Source organism: Hyperoodon ampullatus (assembly GCF_949752795.1).
Source record: "Hyperoodon ampullatus genome assembly, chromosome: 2".
Lineage (NCBI taxonomy): Eukaryota > Metazoa > Chordata > Mammalia > Artiodactyla > Ziphiidae > Hyperoodon > Hyperoodon ampullatus.
Genome location: NC_136915.1, coordinates 28,963,073 through 28,986,432, shown reverse-complemented (window position 1 = coordinate 28,986,432; position 23,360 = coordinate 28,963,073). Strand labels below are relative to the sequence as shown.

At 47.7% G+C, this 23,360-nt stretch overlaps 1 protein-coding gene across 2 annotated transcripts in view; it reads left to right on the top strand.

Annotated features, from left to right (window-relative positions):
- Positions 1-8,835: 8,835 nt before the first annotated feature.
- Positions 8,836-23,360, top strand: part of DLGAP3 (DLG associated protein 3) — a gene marked incomplete at both ends in the record, with an annotated part of 37,937 nt that continues 23,412 nt past the window's right edge. For both annotated transcript variants that reach the window (XM_079697070.1, XM_079697069.1), the window contains 3 exons: positions 8,836-9,951; positions 14,199-14,404; positions 14,728-14,800. In XM_079697070.1, coding sequence (XP_079553196.1) covers positions 8,836-9,951; positions 14,199-14,404; positions 14,728-14,800 — 1,395 coding nt within the window. The remainder of the gene's footprint in view (positions 9,952-14,198; positions 14,405-14,727; positions 14,801-23,360) is intronic.

The following is a 23,360-nucleotide window of genomic DNA, read 5'->3' as shown; positions in this document are numbered from 1 at the left end:
GTTTCTCCCTGGTACTCAGGAGCTAACCCTCAGCACTGTGCTATTTTACCTGCAGTACCTTAATCCTCATGACATCATGGTGAGAAAAGAGCTAGGCTTGCCCCCATTTGAAAGGTGAGGAAACTGAACTAGAGAGAGATGCAGGGACTTCCTTAAGGCCACATGTCTGGTAACTGGTGGACCTGGGACATGAACCCAAACAGTTGTCACTCGGGACCCATAACCCACGGTCTCTCTCATTAGCCGTCCCTGACCAGGGTCCTATAGGAGTCTAGTCCTGGGATCCTGCCTCTCAGCGGTTGGCTGGGATGACTTCTCCAAAGAAGACTCCTGGAGACCTTCAGGAGGGGGAGCATGGACAGGCTGAGCAACCTGAGGATTGATCAGTTGACAGAAAGGGAAGCACGGGCCAAAAGCAGTTGGCTGTGGCTGCAGCTAGCGGGTAGGAGGGATGAGGCTGATCAGGTGGAACTGTATCTCGTAGGGCATTTGGTAGCCCTGGAGAAGCCTGAACTTTGCTTCTGGCACCTCTGGGCTATATGGCCCCAGCTGGGAGAGAAGCTGGGACCCAGAGAGTCTGGAGGAAGAGACCTACTTGGGGCTGGGAGATTCCCTCCTCACGGTCTCCTCCTTCTGCTCTGCAGTGTGGGGAGTGTAAATTTCCCCGCTTCATTCCTCTTTCCCCTTGCTGCCTTCCTTGAACTCTGCAAAGGGGCACACCTAGAGAGCCCCAGACGTGGCTGGAAAAGAACCATCTTTACCTGCCAGTTGAGAGGGGCTAGATAAACAGTGACGAACACGGCTGGGTTTGGTGGCGGGATTTTGAATACCAAATCCTCTAGGGGCTCTCTAGAGCCCTTAGAGGGAAAGGGGCGGAGGTCCTTTCTGTGGGCTGCTGGGCACAGGAGTAGAGTGGAAAGTGACGACATTCATTCATGGATAGATACTTTTTGAGCACCTGTTTGTGCTAGGCATTGTTCTAGACACTCAGAATACTGCAGCACATAAGACAGGCTTAGTCCCTGCCCTCCTGGGGCTTATATTCTGCTATGGGGAAACATACTATAAACATGTAATAGATAAAGAAAATAATTTCAAAGAGCAATAGTGCTATGAAGGCAATGAAACCGGGTGATGTAGAGCGTTCCTGGGGGATGGAGTCCGACTTTAGTTAGAGAGTGGTCAGGGAAGGCCTCTCTGAGCTGAGACCTGAGAGATGAGACAGAGGAAGCCATGGGAATATCTGGGGCAGAGTGTTCCAGCAGAGAGAACATCAAGTACAAAGCCCCCTGAGGTGGGATTTTCAAAGAGATTATAGGTAGTGTGGGTTATTCACAGGCTGAGCACTGTGCAATGGGTCAGGAGATGGATTTAGACTTGGATCTTCCTGTCTCAAGTGTTTTGGAGCAGTAAGCCCATTTTCTGTAAAATTCCTACCCTAAACCCCTAGGAAGAGTTGATTAAATGAAGTAATAAAGGTGAATGAAAAAGATCCCTAACCTCCCTCCTGTTCTGTTCCCCCTCCCTTCTTTCCGCTTTCTGGGGCAGTGAGAGGAAGAGAAGGCTTTTCTAGGGTCCTAAGGGTGGGGGCTGGGCACGAGGCCTGCTGAGTCTTCAGTGACAGAGCTCGGTAGCGAGGTTGCAAGAGGCCAGGGGTGAGGAAACCAGCCCAGCTGTGGAGATCCTGCCGAAGGCAGCTGAGAAAAGCCAGTGCTGAAATGGTCAAGGGGGCTCGGACAGCCCTGGATGCAGGAAAAGGCCAGGGCTGAGGAGGAATTCCTATCAGTGGGCATGGGAGTGTGGGCTACAGGTCAGAGGCTCTGTGTTAGGGCCCGCCACTAGCTGACCCCTTCACCGTGGACAGAGCCGCAGCCTCTGAGCTGCTGTCAGGATAGGGGGTGGAGGAGGACTGGAAAGGGAAACTGAGGCAGAATCCTGGCCACTCTGGTTAGGTTGACACAGGGAAAGGGGATGGGAAGGCAATGCCTGAAACTTTGAGGTCCCAAGGGCACACGTAGCTCACCCACAGGTGTGGAGGAGCCTGGGCCTACAGCAGCAAAATGAATTCCAGGCCTCACTTGCTGTAGGTTCTGCTATGTTGGAACTGGTGAGGGGATGACCTCAGAGGCTCCAGTGTGAGGGAACTAGAGAAGGCTGATCCACAGCAAGAGAGCAACTGTACCCTTTTGCTGCCATCTGGACCATCATGTTCAGCTTGTAGCTCTTCCAGACAGCTTCTTGGGGAAAGGCATGAAGCAGTTAATATTTGATTTCTGAAATCTTTATCTTTGCCCAAAGCATCACTTTGTGTCAGCCTCTGAGACCCTGGCTTTTGTCGAAGGCACCTTGATCCTTGGCTGCCCAGGTGTGGACAATCTTGAGTAAGAACTGCTTTTTTCCGGTAGAATACCTTCGGCCTTATATAGTTGTCCCAGAGATACTAAGTGACCTACTCAAGGTCACACTGTAAACCAATGGAGGAAGTCATAAAAATGAAAATGCAAATACTGATAGCTACCTTTATTGAGTATTCACCATGTGCCAGGTGCAGTATTATATGCTTTACCTGGTTAACCATCACATCCTTCATACTTTTCTGATGGTGCTAATATTATCCCCACTGTACAGAAGAGAAAATAGGCTGAGAGAGGTGAATCACCTGCCCAAGTACACACAGCTAGTCAGTGAATGGAAAGGGACTTGAACCCTGAGAGTCTGACAACAGAGGCTATACCAATAACTGCTTTGATCCAGGGAGTTTGGGAGTCACCTAGGTCTCAAGAAAGGAAAATCAGTTGGTTTGGCTGCACAGGGTCCTGGGGGAGAGGACAAGAAACCACTGTGACTCTTTCCTCTGCAGCCCTTTTCCTTCCTCCATTTTCCATCGTTTTTCTGGAAGGCAATTGCTTGGGGGCAGTGACAACCTCCTGGCAAATTACACAGCTGGTTTCCCAGTGAGATTTGTAACAACAACTCTGCCAGCCTGGCAGCCCCCAGCAAGTTCCGGTTTAAGAAACTAATTGCTGGATTGTGTAGTTGGTGCTAAATTGGGTAATTTCTCGGTGACGGCATGTGTGCCACTTCTTCCAATCCCAGATAGATGCGAGCTGCATCAGAGACTGTGTCACACACAACACCCTCCTAGCCTCCTTCACTCCCCACTTCCTAGCCAGCTACAGGCAACTGCAAAAGCAGCTGCTTCCCTGGGCTCAGAGGTTCACCATCTGGGCAGTTCTCTGTGTGCTGGTGGCCTGGGATAGTAGATAGATGACTTGGTGCAATAAAATGGGGGAAAGTAGCACCAGCGCCCAGAGTTGTCAGAGGGTTTCAGGGAGCTTCCTTTATTCTGTACTTATCTGACCTTGGCCTTGGAACAAATTCAGTACTCACCACTCAGGGGAAAAGGCTAAACCGCACTTTGGTTACCTCTGGAGTGTGTGGTATGTGTGTGGTTCTTAGTCGTTTGTTTCCTTTTTAAAAAACAAAAAACAACTTCATTACTATGTTCCTTCAGAAGGGTGTTTAATCCGTTTGGCTTCCCTGAGCAACAGCACAGGTATGAGGAAAGCTCAGGCGTTGGAGTGAGACTACACTGGGTTTGACTTCTGGGTTTGTCACCAACTGCATGACCTTGGGACCGTCAGCCCCTCCAAGCCTCAGTTTCTTCTTCTGTAAATTGGGAGGTGGGGATAATATCTATCCCTTGGCATAGTCGTGGGAATTAAAACGTCATAAGTGAAAGAATCTTGTTCTTTGTAGGCTCACATTCACTCAACAAACACCTGCCATCTACCAAACATTGTTCTAGGAGTGGGGGGGGATAATGCCGTGAATAAGATGGATGGAATTCCTGCACTTACATGGAGCTTACGTGCTCCATGTAAGAGAGACAGACAATTTCTGAATCACACAAATTGAAAATGGTAATGATAGAAGAGCTATAGAGGTACACAGTGCCTTGAGAGCAAACAGCAGGGGGATCTGACCTAGTCAGGGAGGCCAGAGAAAGCTTCCCTGAGGAAGCAACAACGGGGCTGAGATCTGAAGGGTGTGTAGGAGTTAGCAAGGCAGAGGTGGACGGGAAAAGCTTTCTGGATGGGTCGGGGGTGGGGAATAGGCCCCGTGATGGGAGAGATCATGGGACTGCAGAAAGACTGGCCTGGCTGGAGCAGAGGAAGCAAGGGGGAGCGTGTTGTGAGCAGAGTTTGGAAGCCCAGGAAGGGCCAGAGCCTGCAGGCCTTGTTGGATGGGTTAAGGCATTTTATCCTAAGAACATCAATAAGCCAGTGAAGAGTTTTAACCACAGAAGTGACATGATCAGATTTGTGTTTCCAAATGACCATTTGGATTGGAGCCGGGTAAGAACGGAAGCAGGGAGACCATTTAGGAGGCTTTTGCAGACGTCCAGGCAGGAGATGATGTTCTGAGGTAGTTGGGTTAGTTAGCAGTGTTTTCTGCTGCAAATACAGAAAATCTAGCCAACAGTGGTTTACATAAAGAGGAGTTTATTCCTTCCTGCATTTAGGCCTGGAGGAAGGCAACTGCTTTACGTTGGTGCCATGGCTCAGTGACTCCAGGGCCAGCATTTCTGTGATTCTCTAGGCCTTTCTTTCGTGGTGGCAAGACAGCTGCCCTAGCTCCAGGCATCATGATTGTATTCAAGTTGAAAAGAAAGGGAGGAAGGATGGTACTTGCAAGCCACATCCCTTTTATTATAAAGGCAAAAATCTTTCCCAGAATCCCTCATCAAATTTTTATGTATATATCATTAGCTACAAGTGAATCATGTGGCTTCTAGGTACAAGGGAGGCTGGGAAAGGGGAAAGGAGGTTGAGAATGAGTTTTGGCTAGTCAGCCGACAGTGATTTGGTGGATATGGAAATAAGTGGGCAGATCTATTTTTAGGAAGCAGAATCCATAGGACTTGGCGATGGATTGAATTATTAGTCCCCTCCTCGCTTGTTTTTCCTGCCTGTGGATTATGTTTAGTAATGGGGTGGCAGCAGAAGGTATGTGATCATAAGTGTGATATATAGGAGGAAGTTTATGTAATTAAATCTATATCAACTAAATCTCTTTAGGAAATCCATAAATTGGATATCTTCTTCCAGTAATTTGGATTTGATTGTGTTGTTTAATATTTGGACACTGGGGATTTGGGAAGTCCAAAATGAAGGCTTCACATGTGGGATTATACTGTATAATCTTTTAGAGTTTACAGAGTGGTTTTGTATCACTTGATACTAAAATCCTTGGAGGTAGGTGAGCAGGTATCATTAGGCTTAGAGAGGGTAAGTCACTTGTCTAGTGTCACATACTTTCTGGTCTCAGGGCTTGAGCTTTTTCCACTAGCGAGTACTGCCCTGTAGGACATAGGTAAGGGAGTTGGGGATGGCTTGTCTGGAGAGGAGCAAACACAGGGACCCATCTCCTTTGAGACTAGAGCTGGGAGGACATGGATTGATGCTAAAGAGACTGATAAGATCTTGATGAAGGTTTAGGGCTGGCAGCAGCACCTGTGTGGTGGTGGAGGAAGAGGGGAAACCTGGGAATACCCACCATTGGTGTGGACATTCCCAGGTTTGATGTGGCCACAAAGAAAGCAAATGGGATGGTCTGGGTTTCTGTCAAAGTGGCCTTTTGTGCTGTGAGTCTCAGACATGGGTCCTGCCTGGGCAGGAAGAGGAGGACCATGCCATGGATGAAAGACCAAGCTATCAAAGCTTCTTTCCAAGGTGGGGAGATGCTTCTAGGTGCTTTTCCAAAGGCTGCTTGAGAGGCCATTTTGGTCTGAAGTCCCCTCTGCTTCCCCAGAGCGGGGCAAAGGAGGAGAATTGTCATCTAGAGCCAGGCAGTTAATATCTGTGAGGTCTCCCCCCAGTTCCCCTCCAGGCAAGATAACGAACATCTTCTCCAGCCCAGGCCATAGGGTGGGCCAGGGGCTGGGCATGTCCTACCTTCCCCTCTGTGGAAGATTCCCAGGAGACTTCACAATCTTCCTCATTGTCTCACATCCCTCAGGGTCAGGAAGTTCTTCTTGTTGTCTGACTGTGTCTCTTCCACTACCATTAATCATGCCCGCAAAGCTAGCTCTTCTTCCTGACATCCCTGTGTCTAATAATGGCATCATTAGTCTTCCAGTCACGGCTGCTGCAAACTTCAGAGTCGTCTTCCTTTCTGACTCTCTCCCATCTCTTCCCAGTGTTTTCCAAACCCCAGTATCTGCTGGAACTCTCTCAATCCACGCCTCAGAATTCCTTATTTGCCCACCTCTTCTGCCTTTGTGCCTGCTGTTCTCTCCACTGGGAATTCTCTCTCCCTTACACACAGCCATCTTGTTCTCCATCTTAAACACACTTTTCTCTGGGAAGTCTTCCTCAATTTCCCTCTGTTGGATCTGCTCTTGCCCTCATCTTCACTGGCCTGACATTTTGGTACCTCTTTCCAGCACAGTCATTTATTCATCTACTTAACGAACATTTATTAAGTACCACCTCTGGGCAAAGCCCCAAGTTAGTCGCTGGAGATCCAGTGATAAATAGAGTTTGGTTCCTACCCTGCAGAAGACCAGATTCTAGTTGGGGAGACAGAAACTGAAACAGACAATTTCAGTGCAGTGTGATAGCTGCTTTCATGGGAGGAACGCAGGGTGTTATAAAAACCCAACAGAGAGGCATAACCCAGAATAAGAGCACAAAAAGTATTCGAGGGAAGGTGGGCTTAATATGAATAAGTGTTAGCCAGGGGAGTTGGTTGGAAGGTGGATGAAAGGAGATTCTAGGAGGAAGGAGCAGCTTATGCAAAAATTCAGGGACCTAAAATAACCCTATCACGTGAGGGATTGTTCCCCTGTTAGACTACAAGCCTCTCGATGACAGGGGCCACACTTAAATCACCTCTATACACTTCTCATTCCAAATCTTATTATGGTAGCTGCTCAACAAATATTTGTGGAATGGAATCATATTTGAGGGCAATGAAAAAAAAATGCAGTGGCTCAGCACCATGGACAGATCACACAGACACCTGCAGTTGGAGGTAGTCCAAACTGTAAGCTCATTTGCATGCATTTGCATAATGAAGCCAACTTCATTTCCCTGGGGGTCCAAAGGCTCTGCATCATGGGGGATCCAATCAGTCCTGGTTTGGGGGGTTGGGCAGGGAAACTCTCAAGGCCTGAGACTGGTCCTCTGAGGACTCCAGGAGAATCTCTTTTCCTCTTTGCTTACCACCCTTTTCTTTTTGGTCAGGAGCCAGTGGTCCTGAGCCTTCTGAAGTTAGGATTCTGCCTGGCGGTGGGAATCCTGACATCAAGGATGGGACAACCCGGATGGTGAGTAGTAGGAGACTCTGGGAGATGGGGTTCTTTTTTTTTTTTTGGAGATGGGCTTCTTAAATCAGAATAACCTGAGTTTGAATCTTGATTCAAAGTGACTCACCCATTTACCGGCTTTGTGACCTTACCATTTTGAGCTCAATTTTCTCATGGGTAAGTGTGGATAATGTCTACACATAGGATTTCAGTGGGATTAGAGAATATTAGGTATGCACAGTACCTGGTACATAGCAAGTGCTCAGAGATGAGCTGTGAGCAGGATTTGGAAGAAGCCATACCCATGGTGGGTATGGGGAGGCAGTGGAGGGGAGGAAGGGAGGAAGAGCCTTGGAGGTGCTGCTGTCTGGAGTCTCTGAGGCTGTCATCACCTCATAGTCAGCAGATGGCCCAGGAGCCTGGTCTGGGATGAGAGAGGGTGCCGTCTGCCAGCTCCTCAGTCCGTGCCCCTCCTGCTGGCACCCCCTCCTGCCATAGCTCCTGTCCTGGCAGCTCTGGAGTCCTGATTGGAGGCAGTACTTGCTGAGAGCTGACCTCTCTGTCCTGTAGTCTTGGCAAGTCTGGGATGGGGGCCAGGAGCACTGGTTCCAATGCTTTCTCTCCATCACCCCCCTGCGCTGCCAGCCCACTGTTCCTGGGAGGAGGAACTCCTGGGTTCTAACCCCAGTTTAGGATTCAGATGCTGCTCGAAGAGCCAGCATTCCTCCTCTTTATGTTTCTCCTCCCTTCATGACTCCCCTCCACTGGAATGGGGGTGGTGGTAAAAGGCAAAAGGGGAAATTCCATCAGGGGATATTTGGAACCCGGAAGAGGAAGGCATAGTCATCTCAGGTTATCCCTTCCTATCTCAGTCCTGGGTCGGGGGGAAGGAGAATAAGCCTACAGCCAGATAGAAGGAGCTGGGTGTGGAAGGAAGCGGAGGGGTTTTCCTGCAGAATCGTGATAGATATGTAGATTTGGGTCCAGTGTTCTCTTTGGTTATTGCTTCTGGGAGCTGTGACGCAGAGGCCTGACTCTTCATAGCAGTGGAATTGGGTAGGGATGGGACACAGGTGTGGTGCTGGATCAATTTGCCTCATGTCAGCGCTTGCTAAAAGCTAGTTCACCTAATGGCTAGTATGTTTGACTATTGTTTTTATGTCTGTATTGGTATCTTTTTATTTTTGGTTACCTAAGGATTTTTAAAAACCCGTTTGGTTGAGGGCATTTCCTCTTGTGAATAAGTATTTATCATATTTGCAGCATTCGATGGATGATGATGTTATTTTGTGCATCTTTGTCTAGTATGACTGTTTTAAGGCTTTTAAGCCCATTTGTGGAAAGATAGTAGAATTAATCACACTAAATTGGTATGCACTACCTAAAGGGATATAAGAATACCTAATAAAACAGAGTTTCAGGTGAAGTGGTCTGTTGTTCAATCCTAATCCCACTGCTCCCTGTTTTCCCAGGAGGTTCCTGGGGCCTGGCCCCCAGCACTATGAAGAGCCCTTGCTGAGGCCATGAGGGGTTATCATGGCGACCGAGGCAGCCATCCCCGCCCAGCCCGCTTTGCCGACCAGCAGCATATGGACGTGGGCCCCGCTGCCAGGGCTCCATACCTGCTGGGCTCCGGGGAGGCCTTCTCCACCGAGCCCCGCTTCTGTGCCCCAAGAGCTGGCCTGGGACACCTTTCTCCTGAAGGGCCCCTGAGCCTGAGTGAGGGGCCATCAACAGGCCCCGAGGGAGGGCCAGGAGGGGCCGGGGTTGGGGGGGGCAGCAGCACCTTCCCCAGGATGTACCCTGGCCAGGGCCCCTTCGACACCTGCGAAGACTGTGTGGGCCACCCACAGGGCAAGGGTGCCCCCCGCCTGCCTCCCACACTTCTGGACCAGTTTGAAAAGCAGTTGCCCGTTCAACAAGATGGCTTCCACACGCTGCCGTACCAGCGAGGTCCGGCAGGGGGTGGGCCCGGGTCCGGACCCGGGCCCGGGCCAGGGTCTGGCACTACCCCGGAGGCCCGCAGCGAGAGCCCCAGCCGCATCCGGCACCTGGTTCACTCCGTGCAGAAGCTGTTCGCCAAGTCCCACTCTCTGGAGGCGCCAGGGAAGCGGGACTATAATGGGCCCAAGGCTGAGGGCAGAAGTGGCTCCGGCGGAGACAGCTACCCTGGCCCGGGCTCTGGAGGCCTCCACACCTCCCACCACCACCATCACCACCACCACCACCACCACCAGTCCCGGCATAGCAAGAGGAGCAAGAGCAAGGACCGCAAGGGGGATGGACGGCAGCAGGCCAAGGCCGCGGGCTGGTGGAGCTCCGATGACAACTTGGACAGTGACAGCGGCTTCCTGGCTGGTGGGCGGCCCCCTGGGGAGCCTGGTGGTCCCTTCTGCCTGGAGGCTCCAGATGGGTCCTACCGGGACTTGAGCTTCAAGGGTCGCTCGGGCGGGTCGGAAGGCCGCTGTCTTGCCTGCACTGGCATGTCCATGTCACTGGATGGACAATCGGTCAAGCGAAGTGCCTGGCATACCATGATGGTCAGCCAGGGCCGGGATGGATACCCAGGGGCCGGGCCAGGCAAGGGGCTCCTGGGTCCGGAGACCAAGGCCAAAGCCAGGACTTATCACTATCTGCAGGTGAGGCTTTGGTGGGGGTGGGGAACAGGGTCCTCAGCCCTCATCAATGTTGTCACCCAGGGAGCTGTGGAAAGGGTTGGGTGGGAGCCAGCTATTCCCAGGATGGAGGGGCTGGAGTCAGGGAGGCTCTTCCCTGCCTCACTGTATTGCTTTGAGCCCCTTTTGGGACCTCAGTTTCCCTGTTTGTGCAGTGAAGGGGCCCTTCTATTTTGATATTGTATGTCAGTGCCAGGAAGACTTTTCCTTTACCTGATGTTTTGGACAAGCTGTGCTGGCCTCTGCCCTGTGAGGCTGGAGGCAGAATGAGGCTGAGAGTAGGCAGTGAACAGGACAGTGTGGGGCTCCCTGCCTGTAGCTTCCCCAGGACTGGAGGTCAGCAGCTGGAAAGCAGTCCTCTTGCCCCTAGGCCTTCTCCAGACCTCTTTTCTGCCCAAACCTGGGTGGTCCAGATATTGTTTGAATGTGAAGGTCAGTTATTTCCAGAATGTGTCTCTGCTGGTATTTGTCGTTCTGGGGAACCTGCAGTAGGACACGCGTGAGGCTGTGGAAGAGCCTGGGAGCCTGTCTTACGGGTTTCCCCAGGCTGGGCTTCACACTGAAGTCTGAGCTCCAGACACAGCAGCAGGCCAGGGCTTCCTGAGAGTGGATGGTACAGGTGATAACCAGCACACTGTCCCTGTCCTCTTTTACCAGCTCTATGGTGTCTGCAGGCGAGGCTAAGAGCTCCGACCCCTTCTTCTTATGGAGCCTTCATCCATCTCTCACTGTCCCCTCTCCGTCTTCCTACTGAGATGGGGTCGGGGGCTCTTCTTGCCATCAGCCTCCCTCTTCTCTGCCTTACGCTCCCCTCTCATATCCCCTGACAGGCTTTCTTGAGCCCTGCTGTAGTTTTAGGAGGAAAAGTCTAGACAAGTTCTAGAAGTCCAGTAGACGTAGGGTTATCCCCCAAACCCATGTTCGGCATAGTTAATCTGCATCCATTCATTCAGTGAGCATTTCCTGGGTGCTGTGGATACAAAGATGAAGACACAGACGCTGCTTGGGAGGAGCTCACCACTTAAAGGTGGGATAGACAAGGCATCAGGTAGAATACACTGTGATGAGGCTGTGTGTGAGAGGAGAGAGCCTTGGGAGCCTTGGGAGCCCAGAGGAGGCACCTCACCCCCTGGGTGTCAGTGGCCAGAACAACTTCTAGGAAGAATGTCCCCTGGGCAGAATCTCAGTGGAGAATTTGGAGTTAGTTGAGTGCAGAAGTTCCAGGATTAAGGGTGTTCCAGGAAGAGACTACAGCACGTTCAAAGGTGTGGAGAGTTGAACTTGCATGTGTCTTTGGGTGTCACTGGCCTTTTTGGTAAGTTGTTCACACGTTAGGGCTCTCCTGGGTGGGGAACTCACAAAAGCTCAAGGGAACAGATAGGGCCACAGTGGAAGCAGGGAGGGGTGGGAGACAGAAGGGGAGGCTGGAGACTTCTAGGATTCAGGACTTCTGGGTTGGCCTTGGATTGCGCCCTCCCTGGGAGAGAGGTTCTCTAAACTGGGGGTTGAAGGGTCCAGCAGAAAGGGCCGAGGAGAGAACACCAACCCTTCTTCTCCCATCCCTGGAACCTTGCCACCACTCCGCTGCTCCCTGCTGCTTCTCCAGGGCTGCCCTCACCTCCCTGGGGGCTTCCTTTTTAACATGCAACTCACAGTGTCCTGCAGAGGAGCCAGCAGCTCCGCAGTGGCTATGGAGTGGGAGCCCTGCAGTGAGCAGAGCGTGCCTGGCTGTCCCATCTGCCTCCCTCTGCCTCCCTCTGCCTCTGTGGCTCCTCTCTGTAGAGTATTGGGAAGGGGGAAGGATCGACCAGGGGCGGGGCTTCCAGGGAATCTTAGGACTGGAAAGTCTGAGCCTGTCTGGGGGAGAACAAGGGGCTGCAGGGACTCTCTAGACAGACTGGTGCCCTCTTGGCACAAAAGCAGGGGAAGCTGGCCACATCAGACCAGGTGTCTTTGTTGGATCCCCAGTCCTTTTGTTGAGACTTTGTTCCCCTACTGGATGCCAGCTCTCTTTCAGACTTCTTCCAGAATCCCTCTTTTCACTCAGAGCCCTTGTTCCTTTATGGAGCCTCGTCTCGTCCCTGCGTTCCCATCTTCTGATTGAGCCCAGACCCCCACCAAGCCCTGTCGGCCTCACCCCCTAAGGGCTCCTTCATGGGGCCCCATCCCATCCCTGTTCTCACACTGATCTCTGACCCCTCATTTAGTCCCACCCCAGAATCTCTATTCCTCTCCTGAACCCTACGCTCTCCCTGATCCCTGACCCCCACCCCATTTAACCTGTTCTTTTCAACAGGTGTTTTAAATCTTCGCTACCTGCCCTGGGCCCCTCCCGCATGCCTTCATTACACCTCATTCTTCACAGTATAGGCCGACCATCCCAGACTCCCTCACCTTCCTGTCGGTGCACCTGTGGACTCATCAAGATTCCCCAGCCACCCTCATACCCTTCCTTCTTGGCTCAGAGGAGAAGCCAGGAGCACCCATCCCAGGATGACACCTCCACAGGGCTTGAGCCCATCTCTCTGGGATCCCCTCTGTCCATGAGCTGTCCCCCCTTCCTCCCTACATTTAAAGACTGTCTCTTTACTCTTTTCCTCATCCTGCAAACATGCCCAAATTTCTCTCATCCTAAAAAAAAAAAAATGTTTCTTCAACCCCATACCCCTTTCCATCTCCCTCCTGTCTTCCCTTCATTTCCAAGTTTTAGAGTGTAGACTCCACTACTTCACTTCCTTTCACTCTCCCCTTTACTACAGTCTGACTTCCACACCCCTGTCCTCTAAAATGTCCTGGGAGTGGTCACCAATGGTCTCTTGAGAGCTCTCCTTGAAAGGTACCTTTCAATGCTTATAATAACAATGGTCAACATTGGGCACTTACTCTGTGCTGGGCACTCTCTATTGGCTCATGTATCTTTCCCACCAATGCTGTGAAGTGGGCATAATTATCATCACCGGTTCACAGACGAGGAAACTGAGGCTTAGAGATTAATCAGTTTTGCTCAAGTTTACCCAGCTAGCAAGTGACGGGGCCAGAATTTGAACATGGTTCTAACTCCCTAGCCTGAATCACTAACCTCTGCATGCACTGTGGCATTTGACATTATCAACTCCTTCTATTCTGGAAATGTCTCCTGTTTCCATGACATGGCATTCTCCTGGCTTCCCTCCCACCCTTCTGCCCACTCTTTCTCAGGTGACTTCATAGGCTCCTCTCCCTTTCTTCGCAGTCCCCTTTTAAATGTCAGTGGATCCCTTCCCACCTCTCTTTCTTCTTTCCCCTGGGCTCTTTCATTCACTCCTGTGGACTCAGCTGCCACCCATGACTCCCCCGTGTCTGCGTCCAGCCCAGATCTCTCCACTGAACTCCAGAACCAAACGCCCAGCCACCTGCTCCACAGTTCTCTGCCAACTCAAGATGCTCAACGCTGAACCGATCACCTTTTCCCCAAACCTGTTTCTCTGGGATTCTGTGGCTCAGTGAGCAACAGCCCCATCCCCCCAGGTCCTCAGCCAGCAGCATCTCAGTCGTCATTGACTCCTCCTCACCCCCTCACCCCCCACGTCTAATCAGGCTCGCTGATGCTCCTTAACACCTCTCATTTGCATCTCCTCTTCCCCCTCGTTGTCATTGTCTTAATTTAAGCCTCATCATCTCTTGCCTGGATAACAGCATCAGCCTCTTAATTGGTCTCCGTCTCGCCACTTGAGCCCCTGCCCTGCTCCTGGCCCTCCACAATCCATCCTCTGTTTGGACTGTTGAAGTGCTCTTTCTGAAACACAAATTGATGTCACTCCCTCTGTGGCTCTTCACAGAAGGGAGGCGGAAAGTTAGAGGATTTGGGTTATAAGCAGTTAAGAGGATGAAGGAGAAGGAGGGGTGAAAGGTCACTGAGGTCAGGTGACGCTTTGCTGCTAGGGGTGAGATTGACATAGGTCACTTTGGCCTCTGAGCTTCAACCTCTTGGTACCTGGCATGTCAGCTCCTAGACTCTCTAGGTGGTCCTCAGTTAAGGAGCAAAAGGCACATGGAGGGTGATGAGGCGTCTCCTGTAGCGGAGACCTCACCTGCTCAGCCTCTGCACGTTCCTGAACGTGGCCTGCTTGAGCCAGGGCTGAGTGTCTCCCACTGGCAGTGGAGAATGTGGGTCCCGGCTTCCAGATTCAGTAGGGACTTGTCTGAAAGATAGAGGCCCCTTGTCCCTGCAGGTGCCGCAAGATGACTGGGGGGGTTACCCCACTGGGGGCAAGGACGGGGAGATCCCCTGCCGCAGGATGCGGAGCGGCAGCTACATCAAAGCCATGGGGGATGAGGAGAGTGGAGACTCAGATGGCAGCCCCAAGACATCTCCCAAAGCGGTCGCCCGGCGCTTCACCACCCGCCGCTCCTCCAGCGTGGACCAGGCCCGGATCAAGTAAGGACAGGGAGAGCTGGGGTGGGGGTGGGGTGTAGGATGCTGATCCTGGGTGCCTGTAGATGTGCATAGAGTGGGTACCAGTCAGGTTCCCTGCTTAGGGTTCAACTGGGCAGTCTTGCTCTGCCCCATATAAAGAGGGGGTGCCTGTGATAACCCCTATCTGAATGTCTCTTTGGCAGAATCCCTTTAACCAGGAGTCTCCTGGGGATCTCTGGGATTTCTGAGGGTTAGAACCCGCTCAGGGGCCTCAGTGCTCTCATTCCCCTCCCCCACCTCCTAGCAGACCCCCATTCTGAATCTGCAATTTTGACCTTTCCCAGCTGCTGTGTCCCGCCCCGGATCCACCCCCGGAGCTCCATCCCTGGCTATAGCCGTTCCCTCACCACCGGACAGGTAGGGAGAGGCCCAGCATGCTGGAAGGAAAGGGTGGGAAGGGGGATTCAGTCCCATGCTCAGCGTAGGCCTTAAAATCAGGAATCTGCCCGTGGAGAGAGCACAGCTCTGGTTCTGGGGAGCTGGGAAGCCTGCCTTGGGAGTCCTGGAGCTGACTCAGACTGAGGATCTCAGAGAGTCACATCCTTAAAAACCACCAAGCATCCTCAAAATGATGAACTTGTAAGGGCAGTGTCAGTTCTCTGAGGTTCCCCAGCCCTTTCGTGGCCTGATTGCTCCCAACCCACCCCATGTAAAAGGCAAGATTGAGCGTACAGACTGGAGATAGGCAGAATTGCAGTCTCAGAGATGATCAGGGCTTGAGTTCTTTCCCCTCCACTCCACCCTGTGGAACACTGGCAAGATACCTCCCTCTCAACGCCTCTGTTGGCTCATCTTTTTTTTTTTTTAATTTAATTTAATTTAATTTATTTATTTTTGGCTGTGCTGGGTCTTCGTTGAGGTGCGCGGGCTTCTCATCGCAGTGGCTTCTCTTGTTGCGGAGCACGGGCTCTAGATGCGCGGGCTTCAGTAGTTGCGGCACGCAGGCTCAGTTGTTGTGGCGCACGGGCTTAGTTGCTCCGCGGCATGTGGGATCATCCCGGACCGGGGCTCGACCCCGTGTCCCTTGCATTGGCAGGCGGATTCTTAACCACTACGCCACCAGGGAAGCCTAGCCCCTGTTGGCTTCTCTTTGAAAGGACAATTGTAATGATGATTATCTCACAGGGGTTTTGTGAGTTCAGTGAGAAAATATATGCAAACACAAGGTACCTGGCCCCACACTGGTATTTTACAAGTGTGAGTTCTATACCTAAGTGTAGACTTTACCCCTAACTAAAGGAGGCAGTGCAGTTTAGTAATTAAATGCATGAGGTGGGTTTGAATTCCAGCTCAGCTACTTACCAGCTGAGTGACCTGGGGCAAGTTACTTGACTTTTTTGAGCCCCACTCTCCCTATTTAAAAATAGGCATCATAATAGTGTTCTTGGCACACAGCCAGCACTCAATAAAGGTTAGCTATTTTTACTGTTTGCTGGGGAAAAAAAGCAATGCAAAGACTGTCCTGGTTGGCTCCCATGGTTTTGCTGCTGCAGTCTCTCAGCATTTCGTTGTTACATTTCCTGAATCAGGGAATCTGATTGGCACAGCCATCTTTTCACAGAAGACCAGTCTATGTTGCTAAACCCACTAGTTAATGCTCAGCCCTTGTTTTACGCGATCCATCAGCAACATCTAACGCAGCTGATGACTCTCTCGTTCCTGAAACACTTTTCTCAGTTGGCTTTGAGGACAGCACACCTTTTAGGTTCTTCTGCCTTCTCTCTCTGGTTGCCTCTTCTTAGTCTGTGTCACTGGTGCCCGCAAACTCTTCAGGATCTGAACACTGGAGTTTTCCAGGGCTTAGTTCCTGGACTTCTTCCTACACTCACTTTTTGGGTGAGCTCATCCAGGCTCATGGCTTTGAATATTATTGAGAGCCTGATGACTCCCAAATGTCTATCACCAGCCCACATTCTCCCATAAATGCATATATATCTGTGTGTTGAAATCTCACTTGGATGTTGAGTAGACATCTCAGACTTAAGATGTTCAGAACCAAACTGCTGGTACCCTTTTCTCCCTCCTCAAATTTCCTACTCCATCCAATGTCTTCTCCATTTCAGATAATGGCAATTTTATTCTTCCAGGAGCTCTGATCTAAAACACGGAAGTCAGTCTGGACTCCTTTCTCTCTCACACATCCCATGTCCAACCCTTCAGCAAGTCCTGTTGGTCCCACCTTCAAAGTATTTCCAGGATCCAATCACTCCTCACCGTCTCCACTGTCAGCACGTCAGTGCAAGTCACCATGTTCTTTTGTCTAGACTGTTGCACTGTTTTCTAGTTGATCTCTTGCACTTGTCCTTGCTCCACTTCATTCTCTCATAATATGGCCAGAGTGATCATTTAAGAATAAAATTGCATTCAATCAAGACCTTGCTCCGGGGAATAGTCAAACACTGTACTATGATGTATAAGGCCCTGCATGATCTGGCCCTTGTTACCTCTGAGTTCCTGTCCTAACACTGTTCCCATCCCACACCCGCTCCAGCCACACTGGTCTCCTTGCTGCACCTCCAACACCACACGTGTGCTTCAGCCTTAGGTCCTTTGCTGCTACCTCTGCCTGGATCTCTCCTTCCCAGATACTCCCATGGATTTCTCCCTCGCTTCTTTCAGGTCTTTACCCGAACATTCTAAATTTTAATTTTAACCCCCCTCAACATTTCCTGTTGCCCTTCTCTGTTCTTCTCCTTTTCCTCTTCCTCCCCACCCCGCCACTTCTTTTCATCACTTTACAATATCTAACATCATGTATACTTTACATATTTTTCCAGGGGGGCATGGTTTATAACCCCTGATTTACAGAAGAGGAAACAGGTTTAATGAACTAGCGATGTCACTCTATTATCTTTATCGCTTTTTGCCCTTCTAGTATTTTCCTAGAACATCTTTTCCTATATTTTACTTTAAAGCTTTTTGTCTCTTTATGTTTTAGGTGTGTCTTTTGTAAGTAGTTTATAGCTATATTTTATTTTATATCCATTCTGACAATTGTTTGAGAGTTTAGTACATTTATATTTATTGTGGTTTCTGATATGCTTGGATTCATTTCTGTCATCTTATTTTGTGCCATCTATTTATCCTGCCTTTTGGGTGTTGCTTTTCTACTCCTTTGCTGCCCTCTTTTGGATCAATTGGATTTTCTTCATTTTTCTCTTCACCAAATCCCACACTGATTTGGCAGTTATATATACTAATTTCATTATTTTTGTGGTTATTCTTATAATTTCATGTGCATATTTGACTTAGCAAAGTCTCAGATTGTCTCAGATTGACAATTACTTCTACCCTTCTTCTGAACAATGTAAAGACCTTAGGACACTTTACTTTTGATCACCTCTTCCCTTCTTACATGTACCAGTTACCCAGTATTTTAGTCCCACCTTTTTTTTTTACCTCTCTCAATTAGTCTTTATTATTATTAAATTTTATACTACTAATACATGATTAGTAGTATTACTAATACCAAGTATTACTAATACTTCACATTTTTACCTTTTCCCCCCTCACTATACCTTCTTACATTTCATTTCTTCCTTTTAAAGTAAATTCTTTAGTAACTTTTTTCAGTGAGTGTCTGTTAGTGGCAAATTCTGCCTTTAACCAAAAATGTCATTTACTCTCACTATTTTATATAATTTGGCTTATTACAGAATTTTAGGTCAACATTTATTTTCTCTCAGTGTTTTGATGATATTCCTCTGTCATCTGTTCTGTTGTTGCTGTGGAGAAGTCTACTATCAATCTAATAGTCTTTGTTGGTTATTTTCATTTCTCTCTGATTGTTGTCAATTTTTGGTGTCCTACAGTTTCACTATGGGGTGTGTGTGTGTGTGTGTGTGTGTGTGTGTGTGTGTGTGTGTGTGTGTGGTGTGTTCCCTGAATCTGAGGATTCATGTCTTTCATCAAATCTGGAAAATTCTCTCATGGTTACTGTTTGCTGGTACATCTTTTTCCTTCTTTTTACTTTCTATCTACTTGCTTTTTTATCCAGTCTGAAAATCTCTGCCTTTTGAATGACAGTGTTTTGTCTACTCACATTTAATGTGGTTATTGATATGGTTGGATTGTCTCATGTCATTTTTGTTCCTCTGTTCTTCCTTTACTACCCTCTTTTGTATTAAATACTTTGTGTACCATTTTAATTTCTTTTCGTTAATTCCTTTTTACTATATTATTCAAGTTATTAGTGGTTGCACTAGAAATTAGAATGTGTATCTTAACTTATTAAAATCTAATTGATTCTGGTAACATACTGAAGCATTGCTCTAATACATCTCCTTTCTCTCTCCCTTTTCTGTGCTATTATTGTCATATGTATTACCTATACCTGTGTTATAAACCTTAAAATTATTATAAACCAATAATAGTGTTATAATAATTGCTTTGCTATGTCTTTTAAAGAAGTTGAGAGAAAAAAATGTGAAAAATATATTTATAGAGCTATTTATATTTACTCACATATTTACCATTTCTGGTGCTCCTCATTTCTTCCTGTGGATTTGAGTTACTACTGGTTGTTACTTCCTTTTAACCTGAAGAACTTTCATTAGTATTTCTTGTAAGATAGTTCTGCTGGCAATAATTTCTTCAGCCTGTATTTATTTGGAAATGTCTTTATTTTTACTTCATTTTTTGAAGGATAGTTTTGCTGGATATAGAATTCCTGGTTGACAGTTTTTTTCTTTTAGCACTTTCACTATACCATTCCACTGCCTTTGGTGTTCATTGTTTCTGATGAAAAGCCAGTTTTTAATCATATTGGGTTTTTTTTTGTATGCGATGAGTTGTTTTTCTCTTGTTGCTGTTAAGATTTTCTCTTTGTCTTTCAGCATTTTGACTGTAATGTGTCTGGGTGTGGATCTCTGTGTTTAACCTACTTTGGATTCATTGAGTTTCTTTGATCTGTAGATTAATGTTTTTCATCAAATTTGGAAAGTTTGGGGCCATTATTTTTTCAAATATTTTTTCTTCCTCTTTCTCTCTCTCTTCTTCTGGGACTCCCATTACATGCATACTGTTATACTTGATGTTGTTCCATAGGTCTCTGAGGCACTGTTCATTTCTATTCAGTCATTTTCCCTATTCAGTTCTTTATATTGGATAATCTATACTCATCTATCTTCAAGTTTACTGATCACTTTTTATGCTGAGCCCTTCTGGTGAATTTTTAATTTCAGTTATTGTACTTTTCAGCTCTAGAATTTCTATTTGATTCTTTTCTTGTGCTTTTTAAAAAATAATTAATTAATTAATTTTTGGCTGCAACTTTTGGCTGGCTGGGTCTCCGTTGCTGGGTGAGGGCTTTCTCTAGTTGCAGCAAGCGGGGGCTACGCGGGGCTACTCTTCATTGAGGTGTGCGGGCTTTTCATTGTGGTGGCTTTTCTTTGTTGCGGAGCAGGGGCTCTAGGCTCATGGGCTTCAATAGTTGTGGCACGCGGGCTCTAGAGTGCAGGCTTAGTAGTTGTGGTGCATGGGCTTAGTTGCTCTGCGGCATGTGGAATCTTCCCGGACCAGGGCTTGAACCCATGTCCCCTGCATTGTCAGGCGGATTCTTAACCACAGAGCCACCAGGGAAGTCCTTTTCTTGTTCCTTTAAAAAAAAAATTCTCTTTGTTGTGATTTTCTATTAATGCTGTCACTGTTGTCATACTTTCCTTTAAATATTTAAACATGCTTTCCTTTAGTTCTTTGAACATTCTTATAATAGTTGCTTTGTAGTCTTTGTCTGATAAATCAAATGTTTGGGGGCATTCACATTTTCTTGTTTATTTACATGTGTCACAAATTTTTTGATTGAATACTGAACATTTAAGATAATGTATTGTAGCAACTCTGGATTCTTATTTTACCTCTTGAAGATTGTTATTGCTTTGTTTGTTTGTTTGTTAATCCCTGGGTTAAATCTGTGAAATTTATCTACGATTCCAGATGCAGCCTCTGATTTCTCCACTAATTTTTTTTCTTTCTTGTTTTTATTTTAAAGCCTGGTTTCCTAGGGGTTGACCCTGTCTCTGCATAGCTTAATGTCCAGCCAGAGATTGATCAGAGTGTGCTCAAAAACTTCAAGCCCGTAAGATTTCTTCTCTCTCCTTTTATGGTTCTACGTGTGATCTGGGGAGTACAAACACTGTGCTGTTTTCAAGCCATCTCTGGCTTTTACTTTTCACCAGGCTCTCTTGCATTTCTTCTGCACGTATGCACAGGCTCCATTGGCAAAGGTTATGTGGGTGAGCTCAAGGCCTCTCTGATCTCTGTTGTACCTGCACCCAGCCTCTAGTTAACCCAGACTATGTGAAGAGCTTATCAAACTCTCTATGGCTATCTTAGCCCCTGGAACTCCCCATCAAATCCCTGTCTAGTCTGACAGTCCCATTGCTTGCCCCCAAACAGTGCTGAAACCTCAGCCTGGCAGTACTGCTGGTTATTCCTATTCTTGACACTATAACAGACAATGCTCAAAATTAAGTGAGCTCCCTTTGTTAGTTGCAGTGAAGCAGCTGGTTTTCATAGCCTGGCCCACCCTTTTTGAACTATTGCAACAGATAGAGCTGGGAGCTTGGGTAATGGGAGCAGCCTCAGGCAAGGACACCACAGACTCATGCTGTTCTTACCCAAAGTTCAGTAATTTTCATGAATGTGTTTCTTTGCTGTATACCTTTGATTGATTTTCAGAGTGATAAAATGGTTGTTTTTGACAGTTTTGTGCAGCTTTATAGTTGTCTTGGGGGATAGGATTTGGTATCCTCACTCTGTTGTGTCTGAAGTCAGAAGTCTGGAAAATTCTCAGTGACTATAATTATCCCTTTGAATATTGCCTCTTCCACATTTTATTGAGTCCCCCCTCTAGAACTCTTATTTGTTGTATTTGGGGCCTTTTTATTCTCTCCTTCATATTTTCCATCTCTTTACCTCTCTATGTTGCCTTCTAGGTAAGTTCCTCAGATATTATTCACTATTCACTGGTTCACTATTTTTCTCTTCAATTGTGTTTCATTTACTCATTAGTTGTGTTTTAAATTTCCCCTTTTGTCCCCTAGAAATCTGATTTAGTCCCTTTTTCAAATCTTTCTGGTTTTTTCAAAGCTTTTTTTTTTTGGCCGCACCATGCAGCACGGGGGATCTTAGCTCCCCGACCAGGGATCAAATCTGTGCCCCCTGCAGTGGAAGCATGGGGTCTTAACCACTGGACTGCTAGGGAAGTCCCTCAAAGCTTTTATTCTGTCCTTATGTTTTCAGTTTTATCTTTTAAGTTTTAGAAAATTTAAACATTGTTTAAAAGCTATTCTGCTTTAGCAGAAGAACACCAGCTGCTGTAACCGATAAACCTTGAATTCTCAACGGCTTCACTCAGTAGAAGTTTAGTTCTTGTTTATGTCACTGTTTGCATTAGTGATCTATTGCTGCATAATAAATTACCCCAAAACACAGAGTCTTAAAACAAAAAATATTTATTATCTCACAATTTCTGTGGGTCAGGAATCCAAGCACAGCTTAGGTGGGTGCCACATGGATCAGATGTCTCACCGGCTTCATTAAGGTGTTGGCCAAGGCTGCAATCATCTCAAGGCTTGCCTAGAGGAAGATCCCCTTCCACACTCACATGGCTGTCAGCAGGCTTCAGATCCTTGATGTGTGGGACTCACCATATGGCTCACAACATAACACGATTCACAACATAACAACTTGCTTCCCCCAGAGCAAAGACTCCTAAGGAGAGATGGTGAGAGAAAGTGTCCAAGATGGAAGCCACAGTGTTTTTGTAATCTAATCTCAGAAGTGACATGCCATTATATCTGCAAAATTCTGTTCATTAGAAGTGGACCGATAGGTCTAATCTGCACTCAAGAGGAGGGCACTATGCAAGGATGTGAATGCCAGGAGGCGAAGATGATTAGGAGCTGTGTCAGAGGTTGTCTACCACACAGTTTAATATGAGCTCATCTTCAATGGAGCTTTATCTTTGAGAACCCTCATCAGCCTGGGTTAGGAGTGGGTCCCCCAGAAAATATTTTTAATTAATTAATTAATTAATTAATATATTTTAACATCTTTATTGGAGTATAACTTCTTTACAATGATGTGTTAATTTCTGCTTTATAACACAGTGAATCAGCTATACATATACATGTATCGCCATATCTCCTCCCTCTTGCGTCTCCCTCTCACCCTCCCAATCCCACCCCTTTAGGTGGTCACAAAGCACTGAGCTGATCTCCCTGTGCTATGCGGCTGCTTCCCACTAGCTATCTATTTTACATTTGGTAGTGTATATATAAGTCCATGCCATTCTCTCACTTCGTCCCAGCTTACCCGTCCCCCTCCCCGTGTCTTCAAGTCCATTCTCTACGTCTGCGTCTTTATTCCTGTCCTGCCCCTGGGTTCTTCAGAACCATTCAGAAAATATTTTTAAATTGCTTCTGTTCAACTATTCTCGGTCTAGGACCTTTTTATGTTAATTTTTAATTTGGGGGGCGTCCGGCCCATGCAGACACTGAAGGCTGGGTCTGTGTGAAGACTAGCTTGTGGGTATACATTCTTAGGAGATTTATCGTCTTTCCCCTCTCCCCAGTGCCTAGACTACAGACTAGCTCCCTTGTCATCAGTCTGTGTTGATAATTGATTTTTCTAGTTTGTCTTTTCATCAAAGCTTTCCCCTTTCCTACTTTTATGCAGGTTCCCATTTCCAATTCCACGCTTCGTGTGGGTCCAAGTGGGTGTTAAAATCTAAGCTCTTTGGTTACTGAGACCAGCAACCCCTGCCTCCGCCTCCCACCCTCCATTGGGCTGTTTGCAGCATTGGCTCACACAGTTAATATTCTGATTTTCCAGTCTCCTCTTTGCTTTTGTCCCCTGGGGACTTACCTCGCTTTCTTGTGAGCTCAGTTAATGCATATAAAACGTTTGTTATATT